The sequence below is a fragment of the Lepidochelys kempii genome, chromosome 10 (genome assembly GCF_965140265.1).
Source record: "Lepidochelys kempii isolate rLepKem1 chromosome 10, rLepKem1.hap2, whole genome shotgun sequence".
NCBI classification, from domain to species: domain Eukaryota; kingdom Metazoa; phylum Chordata; order Testudines; family Cheloniidae; genus Lepidochelys; species Lepidochelys kempii.
Window position 1 is genome coordinate 31,736,623 of NC_133265.1, and position 22,698 is coordinate 31,759,320.

Genomic DNA, 22,698 nt, shown 5'->3' on the forward strand with positions numbered 1-22,698 from the left:
AATGACTGTGGAAAAGATTTGGAGGCCATGGTGGATAATCAGCTGAACACGAGCTTCTCCTCCTCCTGTGATGCTGTGGCCAGAAGAACTAACCCTTGTTTATTGATCCAAAGATAGTGTATCTCGGCTAAGAGAAGAGGTTTTTGCCTCTATATTTGGCACCGATGTGACTGCTTCTTGGAATATTGTGTCCAGGTCTGGTGTCCACAATTCAAGAAGCATGTTGGTAAATTGCAGAGGATCCAGAGAAGAGATACAAGAATGATTAAAGAAAGGATTAGAAAACGTTCCTTTTAGCTATGAACTCAAGGAGCTGAATTTACTTAGCTTAACAAAGAGGTGACTTGATCACAGTCTGTAAGTATTTACAAGGGGAACAAATATTTGATGATGGGCTCTTCAATCTATCAGAAAAAGGTTGTACAAGCCCCCCACGCCCAGGGCAGTGGCCCAGGGGCTCCAGAAGACCTGGCTCACAGTTTCCACTATGGGGCCAAGTCAGATCAGTGGAAGTTTTCTGAGATGGTGCAGAGGGAAGGCTTTCAGGAGGAAGAGTTCTAAGACTGCGGAGTTGTGAGTGGGTGGGGGGCAGGCTGTATTTGCATTGTGGGAGAAATTCCAGAGCTGTGGAGAGGTTAAGTGAAAAGAGGGGGTCTCGGTCTGTGGGGGAACAGGTGGGAGGGGGATTCTTAGCCAGGGTGGGCCTGGAGGGTTAGGGTGAGAGGATGTTTCTGAGCAGGCTGACAATGGGGAATGATGTTGGTTTGACATGAGTAAGGGGAAGTGAAGCCAGTTGCACAAATGAGACAAATTAAAGTTGAACAGGCCACCTTATGTTTTGTTATTTTCTAACTTTAACATATTGAATTTATTTTGCATATAATTTCCCAACCTTTTAAAAATTGAAGTTAAAAAAATAGAAATTCCATCATGAGGAAGGATATTGAACACCCTCCCCAAAGTGGGTTATATTCTTGAAGATCCACAACACAGAACCCAGCCACTTGAACCAATGGATTAACTGATAGCAGGAGGAGGTTCTAGCCTCTGTGTGTTCCACTCCCTTCTATTGGCTGGTCCACTTTGCCAGTGGGTTTTATAGCTAGACAGCAGAGGAATGCTGAGGCTCACAAATTGGGGTTCAATTCCAGGTTCTGCAGGAGTGTTCCATAGTAGCTAGGTAGTCTTCTACACATCAATCCCCCCTCTGCTCCTGTTCCCATCAGCCCACCCCCATTTCCCTTCCTTCCTCTCTACTTCTGCTCCCCATCAGACTGCACCCCCTAGCCTATCCCTGTACCTCCAGTTCCCTGTACTGCAGTCAGTTTGCTTCTTCCTTCTCCTCCCTAAGAGCACAGGACAGAGTCTCCCTGCTTTCAGTTCAAGTAGTCAGTGTGGCAAGAACAGCCTCTAGTTCAACAAACAGGAGCAATTGCAGGGAAAAACTGGGCTTGAGCATGCTCAGTTCAGACAGAATCTTCAGAGAATTTAGCTGCCAGGCTTTTAGCAAACCTCCACTGAGCATGTGCAAAGAGCAATTTCAGAGGCTTACAACTAAGCCTCGTGGGGGGGGATTTTTAATGGGGACAGCAAAAAGCCCTTTTTGACCTGAAGGCAACACTCCCGCTAAGTGTGAAGCTGGGACTCAACAGCATATTTGCATTAAAGCTTCTCAAGAATTGTAAGAATTTAATATTAGCAAAACATTTTTCCTCTTCAATTCATTCTTGGAAATAGGTGGACTGTTTTTTTGCTGAAATTTTTAAAATATGATTTGGCCTGAGACAGGCACCCAGCATGGAAAGTTTTAGCCCCCACTCTTAAAGTTTAGCAGTTATAAACAACTGAAAATAGGGTTTTATAATGGAAACCATTAGGCAATCTTAGCTATAGGTGTTGCTGCCAGCTCCACCTATGCAAATAACAAGATTAAGGAAAATTCTTTTAGAAGGGCCAAGGAGGAACAACAAGAAACCAAAAGAGGAGAGAGTGAAGCAAGGCTGGCCATCAGGAATGGCTTTCTACCTATTAGGTCAATTAAATTAAGGAGCAAACTTTGCAGGCCTCATGCACAAGGAATTATCCAAACAGAGAGAAGGATGTTGGGGGGGGGGGGGGAAATCTGCCTTTTCAAAAATAAAAAGTCTACTCCATTATAACATCACCAAGCTAAGTAAAAACTAAACCAAGAATCTCTTCCACACTGGCCAGAAATTAATTTGTTACTCACAGAATGAAGGGACTATTTAATTCAGTGCTCTCTATTTAAAAAAAACAAAAACACTATTTGGGATCAGATCTGCTCATAGGAAGTTAAATATATTTATCTCCGTATTTTATATTTGAGTTGTGCTGTTGATACAAAAAATAGTAGAATGCTTTGCAGGGGATGTTGAAAGTTTAAGGGGCTTCAGTAAAGAGCTACAGGAATAATTTGTGGTTTGGAAAACAAGGAGAGACTAAAAGTAGCTCAATCTTTTTAATTTATTGAAAAGAAGGTTAAGAGTCAACTTAATCATGGACCATTATTATCTACTGAGGGAGAAGATATCTAATACAAGAGGCTCTTTAATCTATAAAGACAAAAGATATAACAAGATCCAATGGGTGGACATGGAGATCAGCAATGTTACATTTTCAACAGTGAGGATAATGATTTGAACAGATTGCCAAGGGATGTAGTAAATTCTCTATCATTTCACATCTTTACATCAAGACTAACAGCAAGGGAAGATACCTATTCAAAAGGTGCTTGGTTTAAACCAGTCCTCGCTTACAGACAGCCCCCCAACCTGAAGCAAATACTCTCCAGCAACCACACAACAAAATACTAACCCAGGAACCTATCCTTGTAACAAAGCCCAGTGCCAACTCTGTCCACATATTTATTAAAGTGACACCATCAGAGGACCTAATCACATTAGCCACACCATCAGGGGCTCATTCACCTGCACATCTACCAATGTGATATATACCATCATGTGCCAGCAATGCCCCTCTGTCATGTACATTGGCCAAATTGGACAGTCTCTACGCAAAAGAATAAATGGAATCATAACATTCAAAAAACGGTAGGAGAACACTTCAGCCTCTCTGCCCACTCGGTAAAAGATTTAAGGGTGGCAATTTTGCAACAGAAAAGCTTCAAAAATGGACTCCAAGGAGAAACTGCTGAGCTTGAATTAATATGCAAACTAGATACCATTAACTTCAGTTTGATTAGAGACTGGGCTGGGTCATTACACATATTGAATCTATTTCCTTAAGTTAAGTATCCTCACACCTTCTTGTCAACTGTCTAAATGGGCCATCTTGATTATCACTACAAAAGTTTTTTTTCTCCTGCTGATAATAGCTCATCTTAACTAATTAGTCTCTTACAGTTTGTATGGAAACTTCCAACTTCTCGGTATGTGTGTATGTGAAAATATTGATCTATCTTCTTACTATATATACCATTCTATGCATCCAATGAAGTGGGCTGTAGCCCACGAAAGCTTATGCGCTAATAAATTTGTTAGTCTCTAAGGTGGTACAAGTACTCCTGTTCTTTTTTTGGTTTAACCAGGTTCTCCATTTCTTCATGTCACTGGATGGACTCACCTTTTCATTCCACATAGCATTTAAATGCTTGTTCTTATGGTGAAATCCTTATTCCGTTGATGGTCACATATTTCCTTAGGTTCTTACACAGCTTCCATTACTGTAGTGTCTGAGCACCCACTGGAGTTTTGCCATTGCTTCAAAGATTATGGGATTTGGTCCAGTGTATTAATTACAGTCCATCTGTGAACTATTACATACAGATTCAGAGAGTGGCTGCATGAATCTGTGTGGTTAGAAGAAGCCATTGAACTATCTGGATTTGAAAACTCCACTTACAACATTCACTGCTCTGGCACATAATAGTGCCTTTCATGAATACACTGTACAAGAAGAAATCTTTGATTCCTGACCACATAACTACTTCCCAGAGAGATTCCTGTGTCCAAGCTAGCCAGCCCTTCAAGATCTTGGCTTCCAACCAGCTCCATCATAAGATGGGCCTCATCTTAAAAGCTATCCAAGAATCCCAATCAACTCAAAAAGATGGACGGTCAGAAGCAAAAGCTAACCAACTCCCTGTAGATTTTTGCAGAAGAGAACCCTGGCTCAGATCAATTGAAAAGCCTGTAACAGGCAGTATAGAAAATAAGGTAGGTGGTTAGCCACTAAACAGACATTTTCTTTAGAGCTGCTAGGCTGGAGAAATATAGCACCAGTAGTCCTAGCATGCAAGCTTCCTCCCACCATCCCTGTCATAGGGTTTACTACTCACTGCTATGGCACCTCCTTGTGGCCACATCTGGGGATTAGTTTTCAACCAGTCTGATACACCTTCCTTGGTTCCCCACCCTCCCTCTTTCACTGGATTCAGTTACTCCCTCTTCATGGCTTGGCCCACTAGCCAGGTTACTATAGTTTTCCCCTTCTGGGGTATCAAAGTCTCATGGTCTCAGGCATGTTATTCTACCTAAACAGTGCCACTTTTTTAGTAGCTGGTAGGGGAACCTAAGCCCACCCTCTCCTGCAAGTTCCAGCCCCAAACCACACACTATCCAATCTCAGACCCTGTTGCTGTTTCCCACCTACCTGTCTCTCCCTCTGCTAGCCCACTCTTAATTACCAAGAGAACATCCTCTGTTCCATGTGGCTACTTCACTCTCTCTCAAGTAATTGCCAGCATCTCTATTCCCAAGTAGGATCCCAAGACTTATTTCTTTTTGTCTCTTACCAACACCCCTCCTCCCTGGAGGCAACTGTCACATTCCTTCCTATAGCCCCCATCTTGCATCCCCACTTCCTGGTTTTATATGAGCTCAGCATGGGCCTGCCCAGCTGTGCTTCATCATCAGTTAGAGCTTAGCAGCCCTGACTCTTCTCCAGGTACAGCCTGTCAAAGGGTTATTAGGCCCTTTTTACCTATTCAGGCCAGTTGTGAGGTAGACATCCCATCCAGTCCCCTCCTACAGATTAGAAACATGAGCAGAAAATAGCAATGAGATTCAGCTGGGAAAACTGCAGCTAACACATCTGGTAGAAAATGATCTGTGGTGTGGCAGTCTCATGCCAAGAGGGAGGGATGTAGGGAGAATTGCTTTGTCTGGGGATGGGGTGAGGGGTAGGAAGTTCTGCTGGAGGAAGCAAGGTTCTGCCAGGGCCCAGCAGAGCATGAGGGAAGTAGGGCTCTGCATAGGACAGAAAGGTGAGTGGGAAGCTATGCCAGAACTCAGATAAATCAGATTCTGACAGGGGGAGTGAGGGACAGCTACCTCTGCCCAAGCATAGGAGCAAGTACCTTGGATTTTATACAATAAAAATAAGGTAATTAACATGCCTAATGTATGGAGATTGGTATTTCAGTGCTGTGCACATGCAGGGCTGCCCATGACTGGGGGGAGCGTACACACCTACACATGCATTTAATGGAAGGATCATGATGGGCAAACAACTGCCAATAAATGAAGGATCTTATTTGGGTTGTAGCTGCGCATGCCATCAGACTCCAGGGCAGGCCTGTGCCCCTCCCCCTGTAGCTGGGAGCCCCCCCTAACCTGCACTCTTCCAGGGCAGGCCTGTGCCCCCCTGTAGCTGGGAGCCCCCCTAACCCACACTCTCTAGGTCAGGCCTGTGCCCCCACATCGCCTGGGAGCCCCCCCCTAACCTGCACTCTCCAGGGCAGGCCTGTGCCCCCAGCTATCTGGGAGCCCCCCCGGACTCAGGCCCATAGTAACAAAGGGTGCGGGTGTCCAGGGCGAGGTGCGGGTTCAAGGGGCGGGGAGGGGGGAGCCCAGGAGAGCAGAACTGGGGCCTGTCTGCCTGCGGGGGGCGGGCGGGGACAGGCCAGGGGGAGGGGGAGGGGGTGTCTCCCTGAGGGAAGCGCAGGGGCCTGAAGCTCCCGCCGAGGGCTTTGCCCAGAGGGTGCATGGGGCGCTCGGGCCGGGGAAACGGGAGGGCGGAAGGTGGCTCGGGGGCGGGACTCCGGAGCCGGGAGCCCGCGGTCCTTCCGGTGAGGCGGGGCTCCCTCGGCCCTCCCCGAGCTCGGCCTCGTCCCCGCTTGCAGCGCCGGCTGGAGGCGCACGGCCCAGGTGAGCAGCACGGACTGCCCCCCCCGGACCGCGCCCAGCGAGAAACCCCAATGTGGGGGGGTCTGGCTGCAGCCCCCTCCCCCCCGGGGGCTCCTCCAGCAGTTGGGGGAGGAGGGGCACTGGCTGCAGCCCACTTCCCCCTTCCTTGTTGGGGCTCCCCCAGTAGTTGGGGGGGGGAGGAGGAGCAGGGGGTGCAGGCCAGCTCTAGCCTCTCTGCCAGCTCTTCAGAAGAGGAGGGTTTGGTTGCAGCTTCTTCTGCTTTAAGACAGTACTTGGTCTGTAAATGGGATACCCTCTGCCCTTCCTGGGGTCAGCTGGCCCTGTGTGCACAGACTAAGTAACGGTCCCTATGTGTTGCCTTTCTCTGAAGGCAACTGACTTCTCAGACTGGGAAGTGTGAACAGGGCAATACAAAGTTATTAGGGCTGTCAAGTGATTAAAAAAGTTAATTGCACGATTAATCACACTGTTAAACAATAATAGAATATCATTTATTTAAATATTTTGGATGTTTTCTACATTTTCAAATATATTGATTTTTATTACAACACAATGCTCACTTTATTTTTATTACAAATATTTGCACTGTAAAAAACAAAAGAAATAATATTTTTCAATTCATCTAGTACAAGTACTATAGTGAAATCTTTTTATTATGAAAGTTGAACTTACCAGTGTAGAATTATGTACCAAAAAACCTGTGTTCAAAAATAAAACAGTGTAAAATTTTAGAGCCTGCGAGTCCACTCAGTCCTACTTCTTGTTCAGCCAGTCACTCAAACAAGTTTGCTTACATTTGCAGGAGATAATGCTTCCCGCTTCTTGTTTACAATGTCACCTGAAAGTGAGAACAGGTGCTCGCATGGCACTGTTGTAGCTAGCATCACAAGATATTTACGTGCCAGATGGGCTAAAGATTCATATGTCCCTTGATGCTTCAACCACCATTCCAGAGGATGTGTCCATGCTGATGATAGGTTTTGCTCAATAACAATCCAAAGCAGTGTGGACTAATGAATATTCATTTTCATCTTCTGAGTCAGATGCCACCAGCAGAAGGTTGATTTTCTTTTTTGGTGATTTGGGTTGTGCGGTTTCCACATCGGAGTGTTGCTCTTTTAAGACTTCTGAAAGCATGCTCCACACCTTGTCCCTCTCAGATTTTGGAAGGCACTTCAGATTCTTAAACCTTGAGTTGAGTGCTGTAGCTATCTTTAGAAATTTTGCACTGGTACCTTCTTTGCGTTTTGTCAAATCTGTGGTGAAGGTGTTTTTAAAAGGAACAACATGTGCTGGGTCATCATCCGAAATTGCTATAACATGAAATGTATGGCAGAATGTAGGTAAAACAGAGCAGGAGACATGCAATTCTCCCCTGAGGAGTTCAGTCACAAATTTAATTAACACATTATTTTTTTAACGAGTGTCCTCAGCATGGAAGTGTGTCCTCTAGAAAAGTGGCCAAAGCATGAAGGGCCATACGACTGTTTAGCATATCTGGCACGTAAATGCCTTGCAATGACAGCTACAAAATTGCAACACGAACGCCTGTTCTCACTTTCAGGTGACACTGTAAATAAGAAGCAGGCAGCATTATCTCCTGTAAATGTAAACAAACGTGTTTGTCTTGGCGATTGGCTGAATAAGAAGTAGGATTGAAGTTTTACTTTGTTTTGGAGTGCAGTTATGTAACAAAAAAAAATCTACATTTGTAAATTGCACTTTCACGATAAAGAGATTGCACTACAGTACTTGTATGAGGTGAATTGAAAAATACTATTTCTTTTGTCTATTATTTTTACAGTGCAAATATTTGTAATAAATATAATATAAAGTGAGCACTGTACACTTTGTGTTCTGTGTTGAAACTGAAATCAATATATTTGAAAATGTAGAAAAACACCCAAGAATATTTAATAAATTTCAATTGATATTCTATTGTTTAACAGTGCAATTAAAACTGTGATTAATCATGTTTTTTTTTTTTGAGTTAATTATGTGAGTTTAACTGAGATTAATTGACAGCCCTAAAAGTTATGTCTGTGTTCCTGGGAAAGTGCTTATCTTGCAACAGTTGAGGGTACAGACGCACTAGCAAGAACTTAAAGTTCTGCTTGCATTTTTCACTTCAGCTAAGTGTGTGCTGTACAAGCTGGAAGGCAGCTATTGTCTAACAGCAGCCTTGCATAAACAGTCTAGGACTGTCAGCAAAGCGTAATGTTGTATTAATTTGAAACCACCTAAGGAGTTTGGTCCCCAGTCCTGCAGAAACTGGCATGCTTAAGTCTCATTGGATGTTGATTCCCTGAGACTACTTGAGTGTTTAAATTTTCACAAGTTTGGGGCCTAGTTTAGTGTCAAGGTTGTTAATCATGATAAACCAAGATAAACATTGGTAAATAGCATAAATAGCGTCTCAGGATCTTGAATGGCTACAGCACTGATACTCAAATTGTGACTCACGAGCTGTAAGTGGCTCTTTAATGTGTCTCCTGTGGATCTTTGCAGCACGTGGTATTAAAACAGTGTGTGATTTAATTGTTAACCAACCTAAGTTATTAACCAATCAAGATGCTTTTACTATGTTGTTAATCAGTTGTCAACCTGCATCAAGTTATTAACTTCTTTGCTGTGAGAATTATATAACTAAATATTTCCCATCATGCTGTTTAAATATGAATAGTACTATAGTGAATGAAACAATGAATTCACATTACTGTGGCTCTTTTGGGTAATGTTGATTGGTAATTTCGCTACTGAACCACTGAGGTATGGGTATCATAGAATCATAGAATATCAGGGTTGGAAGGGACCCCAGAAGGTCATCTAGTCCAACCCCCTGCTCAAAGCAGGACCAATTCCCAGTTAAATCATCCCAGCCAGGGCTTTGTCAAGCCTGACCTTAAAAACCTCTAAAAGGAAAGAGATTCTACCACCTCCCTAGGTAACGCATTCCAGTGTTTCACCACCCTCTTAGTGAAAAAGTTTTTCCTAATATCCAATCTAAACCTCCCCCACTGCAACTTGAGACCATTACTCCTCGTTCTGTCATCTGCTACCATTGAGAACAGTCTAGAGCCATCCTCTTTGGAACCCCCTTTCAGATAGTTGAAAGCAGCTATCAAATCCCCCCTCATTCTTCTCTTCTGCAGGCTAAACAATCCCAGCTCCCTCAGCCTCTCCTCATAACTCATGTGTTCCAGTCCCCTAATCATTTTTGTTGCCCTTCGCTGGACTCTCTCCAATTTATCCACATCCTTCTTGAAGTGTGGGGCCCAAAACTGGACTGGGTATCACTGGGCTACAAGTAATCAGTACCTCCCTTTTATGTCTCATCTAAAAGAAGGGGTCTCCATCAGCACAGTGCCCATTAAGCCTTGCTGGGGCATTGAGTTAGTACTACATCAGAGGGCATAGTGACAGAATCACTTGCTGCTTTCTTAGGGAAACCTCCCAATACAATATCCACTTGGCCTTGGGCTGCTAACTTGTGAGTTCTGACATCCCTGCTTTAAATGAATCTGCAGAGGTAACAACAGGGTTGTTGTTTTGTTTAATTCTTTACAATATGTAAAGAAGTCCTGGGGAAAAACCTTAAGGGAGTTGGAATTTACATTTGAAATTCAGGTATTGTCTACTTTGAAGACTGTGGATGACTGAAGAACTGGAAGGGAAATTATATTACAGGCACCAAGGAAGTGGAACCTGTGTGAAGAGATGTTTCAAAGTAACAGCCGTGTTAGTCTGTATTCGCAAAAAGAAAAGGAGTACTTGTGGCACCTTAGAGACTAACCAATTTATTAGAGCATAAGCTTTCGTGAGCTACAGCTCACTTCATCAGATGCATATCGTGGAAACTGCAGCAGACTTTATATATACACAGAGAATATGAACCAATACCTCCTCCCACCCCACTGTCCTGCTGGTAATAGCTTATCTAAAGTGATCATCAGGTGGGCCATTTCCAGCACAAATCCAGGTTTTCTCACCCTCCACCCCCCCACACAAATTCACTCTCCTGCTGGTGATAGCCCATCCAAAGTGACAACTCTTTACACAATGTGCATGACAATCAAGTTGGGCTATTTCCTGCACAAATCCAGGTTTTCTCACATCCCCCCACCCCCATACACACACAAACTCACTCTCCTGCTGGTAATAGCTCATCCAAACTGACCACTCTTCAAGTTTAAATCCAAGTTAAACCAGAACATCTGGGGGGGGGGGTAGGAAAAACAAGAGGAAACAGGCTACCTTGCATAATGACTTAGCCACTCCAAGTCTCTATTTAAGCCTAAATTAATAGTATCCAATTTGCAAATGAATTCCAATTCAGCAGTTTCTCGCTGGAGTCTGGATTTGAAGTTTTTTTGTTTTAAGATAGCGACCTTCATGTCTGTGATTGCATGACCAGAGAGATTGAAGTGTTCTCCGACTGGTTTATGAATGTTATAATTCTTGACATCTGATTTGTGTCCATTTATTCTTTTACGTAGAGACTGTCCAGTCTGACCAATGTACATGGCAGAGGGGCATTGCTGGCCCATGATGGCATATATCACATTGGTGGATGTGCAGGTGAACGAGCGTCTGATAGTGTGGCTGATGTTATTAGGCCCTGTGATGGTGTCCCCTGAATAGATATGTGGGCACAATTGGCAACGGGCTTTGTTGCAAGGATAAGTTCCTGGGTTCGTGGTTCTGTTGTGTGGTATGTGGTTGTTGGTGAGTATTTGCTTCAGGTTGCGGGGCTGTCTGTAGGCAAGGACTGGCCTGTCTCCCAAGATTTGTGAGAGTGTTGGGTCATCCTTTAGGATAGGTTGTAGATCCTTAATAATGCGTTGGAGGGGTTTTAGTTGGGGGCTGAAGGTGACGGCTAGTGGCGTTCTGTTATTTTCTTTGTTAGGCCTGTCCTGTAGTAGGTAACTTCTGGGAACTCTTCTGGCTCTATCAATCTGTTGGAGAATCCAGTCGGAGAACACTTCAATCTCTCTGGTCACGCAATCACAGACATGAAGGTCGCTATTTTAAAACAAAAAAACTTCAAATCCAGACTCCAGCGAGAAACTGCTGAATTGGAATTCATTTGCAAATTGGATACTATTAATTTAGGCTTAAATAGAGACTTGGAGTGGCTAAGTCATTATGCAAGGTAGCCTGTTTCCTCTTGTTTTTTCCTACCCCCCCCCCCAGATGTTCTGGTTTAACTTGGATTTAAACTTGAAGAGTGGTCAGTTTGGATGAGCTATTACCAGCAGGAGAGTGAGTTTGTGTGTGTATGGGGGTGGGGGGGATGTGAGAAAACCTGGATTTGTGCAGGAAATAGCCCAACTTGATTGTCATGCACATTGTGTAAAGAGTTGTCACTTTGGATGGGCTATCACCAGCAGGAGAGTGAATTTGTGTGGGGGGGTGGAGGGTGAGAAAACCTGGATTTGTGCTGGAAATGGCCCACCTGATGATCACTTTAGATAAGCTATTACCAGCAGGACAGTGGGGTGGGAGGAGGTATTGGTTCATATTCTCTGTGTATATATAAAGTCTGCTGCAGTTTCCACGATATGCATCTGATGAAGTGAGCTGTAGCTCACGAAAGCTTATGCTCTAATAAATTGGTTAGTCTCTAAGGTGCCACAAGTACTCCTTTTCTTTGTGTGAAGAGAGGGATTTTTATTCAGACTTTTTATACTCTTGGTGCTTTGTTTGTTAATGCCTAGCTAGCTCAATTGCCGGATAGTTTTGGAGGAAAGAATCAGTAACAATCCTGTTCCTTCAGTTAAGCGTTGTCATAGTTACCATTGGAGTTCTTGGCTCCTCCAAGGGGTCTTCAGCAAAAACAGGAAATGCAAGACTTATAAATCCATACATATTAAGGCCAGAAGGGACCATTATGATCACCTAGTCTGACCTCCTGTGTCACACAGGCCAGAGTATTTCACCCTGTATATTCCTCATTAAGTCCAATAACTAACTAGAGCACATTTCTTTACAAATATATGCGATTGGACATAGTATTCCATTAATGGTATCACCAGTGTCAAATACAGAGGTAATAACATCTCCCTATTTCTACCTAATATTCTGCTGCTTATACATTCAAGGGTTGAATTTGCTCTTTTGGCAGTGGCATTGCCATGAGCACACATGTTCAGTCAGTTTTCATTGTTACCCCAAAGTCCTTTTCACAGTCACTGCATTCAAAGATATAGTTCCCCATTCTGTAAGTATGGCCTGCATTCTTTGTTCCTAAATATATGATCTGCATTTGGCTGTATTAAAATACTTCGATCACCCCAAAGTTGCCACGCAGTCCAGATTGCTCTGCTGGGGTGACAGGTCTTCATCCTTATTTACAACCCAACATTTTTTGTGTCATCTGCAACATTTATCAGGCCACTGGATTTTATATTGTCTTCCAGATGGTTGATAAAGATATTCAATATCATTGTAATGAAAGCTGATCGTTGTGTGTCCCTAGTAGAAGCCCCCCAGCTTGATGATGGGTCTCTGTTAGCAATGACGTTTTGAGATCTCAGACAGTTTCTAATCCATTTAATGTGTGCTATATTGATTTCTGAATGATACTATTTTAATCAGCATATCATGAGGTACAAAGACTTGCAGAAGTCAAAGCATATTGTATCAACACTTAAAAAATCAAGCTTATTTGACAGGACCTATTTTCCGTAAAAAAAAAAAAAAAAAATCTCGTCAGGCATTAATTCTACCATCCTTTTATTCTTTATTGATTGAGCCTTGTATCAGCCAGGATCAGTGTCAGTCTGACCTATAATTACCCTTATGATCCCATTTACTCTTTTTAAATATTGGCACAACTTTTCCTTCTTTCCAGTCCTCTGGAACTTCCCAAGTATTAAAAGATTTATTAAATATTAATATCAGTGCTCCAGAGATGTCCTCGGCCTACTCTTTTAAAACAGGTGCCAATTATCCTGATTTGTCATTCTAAAAATATTTATCTTTTGGTGAGTCTGTTTAATGTCCTTCTTAGTTACTGTTGGCACAGAAAGGATTTCACTATCATGTGATACCAATATATCATCCAGCTTCTTGCCAAATTAAGAACAGAAATCTTGATTGAACACTCTTGTCTTGTTTGCATCATTAATGATGTAATCACCATCTATATGCATCATGGATCCATATATTGTTAGGATTTCTTTCGTTCCTAATATTTAAAAAAAATTACTTCTGATTGGTTTTAACATTATTGGCCATAGATGGTGTGAAGTAAATATTACATTAAATGTTCAGGATTGAAAGAAATATAGTTTCCTCATTTCCTGAGCACCATCCAGCTTGTGCATTGAGTAAGGCTGTCCCATGGGGGAAAAAGAGTATGTGATTATGTAAATACAGAATGTATAATGCATATGCACAATTGTGGTGCATTGAGATTGCAGTTACTTACATTCTGCCATTTCCTAACTTTTGAGTTGATTTATTAACCTAAATAACCTTCATTTAACATAGTTATTTTTGTACATAGAAATGTAAATAGATTGGCCAGGGATTCAGTTATATAGATAGGGTATTGAATGCCATACCGTCTCTGGGGTAGATGGTGTAATGACACAGCTAATGCCTGGAGAAGCAACTGCTGCAGAGAAATGTGACCTGCATGAGATCTCCTAGAAATAGTATATACTTTGTCTATGGGGAAGGGAAGGAAGAAGCCTGGTCCAAGGCCTGTCAGAAATGTGCTGCAAGTTTATTTTGGAAAATAGAGGCTTCTCACAAGGAGAGACTGCTGTAACACTGGAAACTAGGCCACTTTGCTATGGAAGGGACTATCTTTTGCTGGAATGTCAGTGGTGCCTCACACACTTAAGCTTTCCTCATGCCCATGTGGGTCTGTGCTCTGCTAGCCTCCTAAATATCCTTGTTTTGGGGATCTGTGCTGTCACCTCAACTCAGTTTTTGCCTTCCTTTAGGTTAGAAGTCATGACCCTCACTCCCTTTCTCTGTTCCCTAAACCATACATGTAATATCTTTCCAAATGATAATTGATATCAGTTCAGTTGATTAAAATCCCAGGATGTTGAGCCGGCTGACGTTTGTTGTCAGTTTTAATCTTAACTCCTGTTTGTTTTTCACTTTTAATATGTAATTTTGTCATTTCAGGTTTGTGCCGTGTGTTTGAATGTTGAAAAGAGCCTGGAATGGCTTCAGTAAAAAAAAAAGCTGTGTGTAGATTTTGAAGCTGTGAATTTTCATCAGTTCTTCTCTTCCCCCTTAATCTTCCCCTGTTCTTCGCAGCAGGATAAATGTTTTGTTTCAGAACTAATCAGATGTCTGGTCAGATGTTACATCACATGTGGCAGCCAGATGGATGGGAATGTACTGGGAGTTCTTTCTTACAGGAAACTAACATCCCCAATAGTCACTAAGGGTGGGTGTAACCTTCATTCATTTTGCCAGACTTTTAAAGTATTGGTAGGAATAAACCCACAATCAAGGTCTTTATTTAAAAAAAATTTAAAAAATATAGTTCACTTACAGATTATAATCATAATTGGCTAGCCTCTGCCTTCACTCCCTTCTTGGGAGCAGGGACTGGGTTAATCTCTGATAACAGGACAGAGCAGACAGTGTCCCATTTGCTATGCTGGAATGCTGTACAAGGTTGGGATGTCACACTGTAGGGTGTTGTGGGGGCTGAACACTACACTCTATGCCAAAAGTCCAGGAGATGGCTTATCTGAGGGGAGGGACTTGACAGCTGACGGGCTTGGTATCTGCTTCTGGAGAGCCACATGTAAAAGATAGACCTGCCTTACTTTCCTCTGTCTGCAGCACTCAAGAAATGCCATTACGCTTGTTTCACTTTCCCTGAGTGGAGTTTGGTTGAGACAGGAGAGGAAGAGGGAGGCGAATTTACTTTTATCTGATGCAACATTCCAGCATAGCAATTGGTACTCTGTGCTGTCCTGTCCCGATGTCATTAGAGATCAACTCAGCCCCTGTTTCAGCTAGCCAGCCCCCTGCCACATCCAGATTTCTTTCTGCGTACTTGCCAGAATTGTTTCTTTAAATTTTCTGTACCTCTTGGCTGCTGTATGATTGGCAAGAGTCCATACTGTGGGGTCCTTTACCTCTCAGCTTGTTTCCCTCTGCTATAGTGCTAGGGCATCCTGCTGTGACCTGGCTGGCAAAGAAATGTTAGCAGAAGCCTCCTCTCTCTCTGGAGAGCTGTGAGAGGGAGAGGCAGGTCTAGCTGTTGCATAGAGGAGCTGAGAATACTGTCTGACCCCTCAGGTCCTGGGCTATAGGTGAGAGCCTGATTTTGTATGTTAAGTGGGAAAGAGGGTGATTGATTTTGCTTGAGCAGCTGAATCCATGATGGGAGAGGAACATAAGGAGGGCCATAGTGAGTAAGACCAATGGTCCTTCTAGCCCAGTATCCTGTCTTCCAACAGCAGCCACTGCCATGTGGTTCAAAGGGATTGAACAGAGCAATTACTGAGTGATCCATCCCTTGTTATCCAGTCCCAGCTTCTCGCAGTCCGAGTTTAGGGACATCTGGGGAATAGGGTTGGGTCCTTGATCATCTGGGCTAATAGCCATTGGTGGACCTATCCTCCATGAACTTATCCAATTCCTTTTTGAACCCAGTTTTATTTTTGGCCTTCACAGCATCCCTTGGCAATGAGTTCCACAGGTTGACTGTATGTTGAGTGAAGTATTTCCTTTTGTTTGTTTTGAACCTGCTGCCTGTTAATTTCATTGGATGAGCCCCAGTTCTTATGTGAAGGGGTAAATAACACTTCCCTATTCACTTTCTCCACATCGTTCGTGATTTTATACGCCTCTGTCAGATCGTCCCTTACTCATCTCTTTTCCAAGCTGAAAATTCTCTGTCTTTTTAAACTCTCCTTGTATAACAGCTCTTCCATATCCCTGATCATTTTTGTTGCGCTTCTCTGTGCCTGTTCCAATTCTAATGTATTTCTGCAGAGACAGGGTGCCCAGAACTGCATGCAGTATTCAAGGGGTAGATTTACATAGTGATATTTTCTGTCTTATCTGTCCATTTCCTAATGGTTCCTAACATTTGGTTAGCTTTTTTGAATGCTGCTGCACATTGAGTGGATGTTTTCAGAGCACTGTCCACAATGACTCCAAGATCTTTCTTGAGTGGTGACAGCTAATTTAGTCCCCATCATTTTGTATGTATAGTTGTTTTCCAATGTGTATTACTTCGCATTAATCAACATTGAATTTCACCTGCCATTTAGTTGTCCAGTCATTCAGTTTTGTGAGATCCCTTGTAACTCTTTACAGTCTGCTTTGGATTTAACTATCTTGAGTAATTCAGTGTCATCTGCAAATTTTGCCATTTCACCGTTTAATCTGTTTCCTAGATCCTTTATGAATATGTTGAAGAACACTGGTCCCAGTACAGCTCCTTGAGGGATCCCACTGTTTACCTCTCTTTGCTGTGAAAACTGACCATTTATTTCTAACCTTTGTTTCCTGTCTTTTAACCAGTTACTGATCCATGAGAGGACCTTCCCTCTTATCCCATGACTGCTTACTTTGCTTAAGAGGCTTTGATGTGGGACCTTGTCAAAGGTTTCCTAAACGTCCAAGTAGACTATATCCACTGGATCACCCTTGTCCACATGTTTGTTGACCCCCTCAAAGATTTCTAATAGATTGGTGAGGCATGATTTTCCTTTACAAAACCATGTTGACTGTTCCCCAACATATTGTGTTAATTTATGTGTCTGATGATTCTGTTCTTTACTATAGTTTTAAGCAATTTGCCTGGTACTGAAGTTAGGCTTACTGGCCTGTAATTGTCAGGATCACCGCTGGAGCTTTTTAAAAAAATTGGAGTTACATTAGCTGTCCTCCCATCATCTTGTACAGAGGCTGATTTAAGCAGTAGGTTACATACCACAGGTTTCAGAGTAACAGCCGTGTTAGTCTGTATTCGCAAAAAGAAAAGGAGTACTTATGGCACCTTAGAGACTAACCAATTTATTTGAGCATAAGCTTTCGTGAGCTACAGCTCACTTCATCGGATGCATACTGTGGAAAGTGTAGAAGATCTTTTTATACACACAAAGCATGAAAAAATGGGTGTTTACCACTAGAAAAGGTTTTCTCTCCCCCCACCCCACTCTCCTGCTGGTAATAGCTTATCTAAAGTGATCACTCTCCTTACAATGTGTATGATAATCAAGGTGGGCCATTTCCAGCACAAATCCAGGGTTTAACAAGAACGTTAAGGGGGGGGGGTAGGAAAAAACAAGGGGAAATAGGTTACTTGCATAATAACTTAGCCACTCCCAGTCTCTATTCAAGCCTAAGTTAATTGTATCCAATTTGCAAATGAATTCCAATTCAACAGTCTCTCGCTGGAGTCTGGTTTTGAAGTTTTTTTGTTGTAATATCGCAACTTTCATGTCTGTAATCGTGTGACCAGAGAGATTGAAGTGTTCTCCGACTGGTTTATGAATGCTATAATTCTTGACATCTGATTTGTGTCCATTTATTCTTTTACGTAGAGACTGTCCAGTTTGACCAATGTACATGGCAGAGGGGCATTGCTGGCCCATGATGGCATATATCACATTGGTGGATGTGCAGGTGAACGAGCATCTGATAGTGTGGCTGATGTTATTAGACCCTGTGATGGTGTCCCCTGAATAGATATGTGGGCACAGTTGGCAACAGGCTTTGTTGCAAGGATAGGTTCCTGGGTTAGTGGTTCTATTGTGTGGTATGTGGTTGGTGGTGAGTACTTGCTTCAGGTTGGGGGGCTGTCTGTAGGCAAGGACTGGCCTGTCTTCCAAGATTTGTGAGAGTGTTGGGTCATCCTTCAGGATAGGTTGTAGATCCTTAATAATATAATAATATAGCGCAAGTAGAGTAGGGGCGTTAGGGGACGAGAGCTGAGGAAGCGTTGTTCTAAGTCAGCCATAAAAATGTTGGCATACTGTGGGGCCATGCAGGTACCCATAGCAGTGCCACTGATTTGAAGGTATACATTGTCCCCAAATGTAAAATAGTTATGGGTAAGGACAAAGTCACAAAGTTCAGCCACCAGGTTAGCCGTGACATTATCGGGGATAGTGTTCTTGACGGCTTGTAGTCCATCTTTGTGTGGAATGTTGGTGTAGAGGGCTTCTACATCCATAGTGGCCAGGATGGTGTTTTCAGGAAGATCACCGATGGATTGTAGTTTCCTCAGGAAGTCAGTGGTGTCTCAAAGGTAGCTGGGAGTGCTGGTAGCGTAGGGCCTGAGGAGGGAGTCCACATTTTACCATTACATATTACCATTTACATATTACATATTACCAGCAGGAGAGTGGGGTGCCACAAGTTCTCCTTTTCTTTTTACATACCACAGTTACTAGTTTTGCAGTCTCATATTTGAATTCCTTCAGAACTGTTGGGGTGAATTGGTTCCAAAACCATCTCTATTGAAACCTCAATCTGGGACAGTTTCTCAGAGTTGTCACCTAAAAAGAATGGTTCAGGTGTGGAAATCTCCAACACATGGTCTGCAGTGAAGACCAATGCAAATAATTCAAGTAGCTTCTCCACAATTGCCTTGTCTTCCTTGAGTGCTCCTTTAGTTTATCGGTTGTCCAGTGGCCCCACTGATTGTTTGGCAGGCTTCTTGATTATCATCTTTCCACCAAGTTTCTGTGATGCCTATTATATCAATATTGACATTTAATACCAGGCACTCAAGTTCACCCGTCTTAGTATTTAGATTTTTAGCATTTGTATACAAGCACTTATAAAATTTGTCAATATTTAGTTGTCTGCATTCATGTGATGTAGTTGAATGGGACTCTTTTTAAGTTGATTGTTTCTCTTCCTAGCCTACAGGTACTTTATAAACTCCTATCCTTTCCTTTTTACTAGGCTATGGAGAATCCCTGTTAAATAGATCCTTCCCTAAGGGATGTCTCTGTCTGAAAAAAGTGCTTCTCCGCATCTGTTGGCTTTCCCCCAGCTTTTAGTTTGAAAATTTTTCTACAAACTTTTTAATTTTACTTGCCAGCAATCTGGTTCCATTTTGATTTAGGTGGAGCCCATCCTTCCTGTACAGGCTCCTCCTTTCCCAAAAGGTTCCTCCATTCCTAATAAACATAAATCCCTCCTCCCAACACCACTGCCTCAGCCACCCATCGAGATGCTGCATTTCTGCCTGTCTAACTGGCTCTGCGTGTGGAACTAGAAGCATTTCAGAGAATGCCACCATGGAGTCCTGGACTCGAATCTCTTACCAGGACTGCACATAAGTCTGTCTGTCTGTCTGTCTGTCATTGAGAGATCTGCAACCTTCATGTCTGGCAAGCAATTGGCTATGTGTTTCTCCTAGTTATCAGAAGCCTGGGCAGTTGGGGACCTCCCTCTGGAGCCATCTGCTTCTCCAGAAGCAGCTAGAGCAGCAGCATGCTTTTAACCATTTCATGTTTGCTCTCTACTAAAGGCACATGCAGGAGTGGGCAGGAAGCCTGCCATTGCCATGTGACGTGGCTGGCTCTGTAGTTGGTGAAGACCTTCATGCCCTCTCCTCCTTTATAAATACTCTGGAAGGAGCCGCCTGTGAATGCACTCTGGTTAGAATAACTAGAGAAGGCTGGGTGTGCCTGAGCAGCAGCAGTGTGTGCTCAGAACTTGGGCTACATGGGGCATGTCAAGTGCTGAGCAGCATCAAAACCTTTTCTATATGTGCTGTTGACCGGTCTGTCATTACAGAATGTGGTGTTACAGGAATGTGGGTTGACCGGTCTGTCATTACAGAATGTGGTGTTACAGGAATGTGGGTTGACCGGTCTGTCATTACAGAATGTGGTGTTACAGGAAATAGTGTTGGTGATTCAGTAGGGGGCACTATTTAATCTGAGTCAGTACTGAGCTGGTACTAGGGCACTGTGCTGTTGAAGGGGCCATCGGTCAAGAGAGACATAAAATGTTGGTACAAATGGCTTTCGGCATCCATGGCATTTTTAGGAGTATATAGGTGTTCTTGCCACACATCAGGGTAGGCAATTACATACTTATTATGTAATTCTTTCCCCTGCAGTTTCAGTTTGTACAGGATTGTTCTTCATTTCCTGTTGAGCACTTTTGCTTGGAACATGGCAGGCATTCGTCTAGAGGCGGCGTCATTTCAGAGATTGGTGAAGTGATTCATATTATAGCAGAGTTACGCTGAGCTTTCCGGCAAGAATATGTCTACGCTGCAGCTGTGGGTGCGATATGCAGCTTGAGTAGATGCACCCATGCTCGCTGTACCCTAGCTAGCTCATTAAAAATAGCAGAGGATGCTCCGGCCTGGGCTTCAGCACCTGCTGCACAAGCCCACCTGTTGACGACATCCTCGCTGCTCTTTTTAGCAAGCTACCTAAAGTACAGCTAGCATGGGTGCATCTACTGGAGCTGCCATTCACACCCACCACTGCAGTGTAGATGTACTATAAAGCTCCTGTTTTCGCATGCTCACAACCTCCTGAAAGTTTTTCCCTTTGCGGCTGGAGCTTTCTTAGCTTGGTCCCAGAAAAGAATTTTGAGAAGGCTTGAACTTGATTTTGGCCTTTAAGGCATTTTATATTATTGGAATATGGGAAAAATGCACTTTTCCCATCATTTAAAATATTCTTTTGTACACTAATAACTCAAAAATGGATGAGCCACGACCCCCTCTAAACGTTGTGTGTAAATAGTCCCTACTGGTGAGCTGGTCTTTTACTAGATTTGGAGGGGAATAGTTCACACTGAAGAGTTGTAAATTGCTTCTGAGCATAGTGAGTGGTTGTATTCTAACAAAAGCCCTGTCCCCTTTCGTGACATCCCAATATACAGCTTCATAGCATTTTTTGACAGGCCCAAAGGAACTGTTACATTGAAACACACACAGTCCTCGAAACTGTTCTTGCTGGCCTTTGCTTTTTCAGATGTGCCTTGCAGGAAAAAGTCTCCAGTCCAACAGTACAGCAGCAAAGGTGAACCTCACTGGTTTTACCTGCGTGAGATGTGAACTTTGCTTCCGAGTGCCCAAGTCATATTAATACTTAGCATAGATCTTCAAGTGCTTTATACAGGTGAGTAAATGTAATTATCCCTGTTTTACAGATATTGCAACTGTGACACAGAGTGGAACAGTGATTTTCTGAAGCTCGCACATCAAGTCAGTGGCAGAACCAGAAAAAGTACCCAGGTCTCCTGATTCCCAACCCTGTGCGCTGAACACTGCCACTCATCTCACTGATGTGTAAATGTTCAAAAGTTATTTGGGATCATACTTAGGCAGTTTTAGCAGAAGTTCTGATGCAAGCATGTCTACAGCAGATGTGCTACCACCGTGCTTGCTATAATCCAGTACGTTCGGACTAAATGAGTTTGTTAGCGTGAAGAATGTCATCTTCTTACTTGACTGATCTGTGGACTGTGTATGTTCAGAGCCTTTTCTGCTCACTTTGCTGTCTGAACTGTTTGTTTCTCTTTACTGCTGTGAGCCCTGCTGAGCCAGCACAGGTCTTGAAATGGTTCTTAGTTTTCTTTGGCTTGTGTATCATTTAACAGAATTGCATAATCTTTGTTACAGGTTGTTTTCAGGGCTAGCAATTAGAAATTTATTTTTACTTGTAAATTTAGCAGATTTGATTTGATTTGATTTGGATTCCGTAAAAGAGAAAAACTGGAGCCCCGGGCTGCTATTTTACAAACACTTGTCAGAGCAGAGGCCAACTTTGCATTGCCTGACTTAGCTGCCTATAAGTGTTAACCTGGTTGTAGACTGTGTCTAGTTTGTCCAATAAATTAGAGCTTTTGTATTCATTTGGATAAAAGGATCTGTGTAAAGGTCACCATCATGGAAATTAGTTCCTGTAAATACATAAAAAGAGTTTATTTCATTTTTTTTTAAATGACAGTTTTCCAGAATGATGCCAAGAAAAAGAAAGCGGTTAACTCCATTAAATGCTGTCCAAAGTAAACCAGGCTTCTCTCCAGCTGACACCTCTGGGAGCCTGACAGTTCTCCTTGATGGGAATTCCTCTCCAGTAAGCAGCAAATACTTCAGTGAAGAGAAGAGGACATCTTCCCGGCTAGGGACAGACTTTTTCAACCAACCCTGCATCAACCTGGCTAAATCATTTCTAGGACAGGTAATTGATACAAGGACTCATGCTCGTGTCTGTGCCAATAGGTTTACTTTATGGTACAGCACACACCAACAACATAAGTTGTTGGACCATAACTGCATCCTTTTACTGGGTTTTAATTCCAAGGCTCTCTGCTGTTACAGGAAATATGGGCTCACTCCTGCTCTTGGTGAAATCACTGGGACTTTTGGGAACAGGGTTGGGCCCATTTTGGTTGTATGAGCAGAACCAGTCTCTTATCAGATCTCTTTTCTATTGCATTTTGCATTAAGCTTATCTTGAAGCTTTATTTTTTTTTAATCCGGTTTACTCACTGAAATGGGATTGGTGACTGATCCAGGGCCATTATTCTTGTAACAGGTATTCCTATATGTTGGCTTTGTATTTTCTTTGGCTGGGTGGCCTAGTGGATAGGG

At 42.9% G+C, this 22,698-nt stretch overlaps 1 protein-coding gene across 7 annotated transcripts in view; it reads left to right on the forward strand.

The window, feature by feature from the left end:
- Nucleotides 1-6,009: 6,009 nt before the first annotated feature.
- Nucleotides 6,010-22,698, forward strand: part of MPG (N-methylpurine DNA glycosylase) — a 66,569-nt gene continuing 49,880 nt past the window's right edge. Inside the window, exons 1-3 of one of the 7 annotated variants that reach the window (XM_073362681.1) lie at nucleotides 6,010-6,128; nucleotides 21,074-21,220; nucleotides 22,052-22,285. In XM_073362681.1, coding sequence (XP_073218782.1) covers nucleotides 22,061-22,285 — 225 coding nt within the window. In that variant the 5' untranslated portion in view covers nucleotides 6,010-6,128; nucleotides 21,074-21,220; nucleotides 22,052-22,060. The other 6 variants (XM_073362682.1, XM_073362687.1, XM_073362683.1 and 3 more) reach the window with 6 other exon arrangements.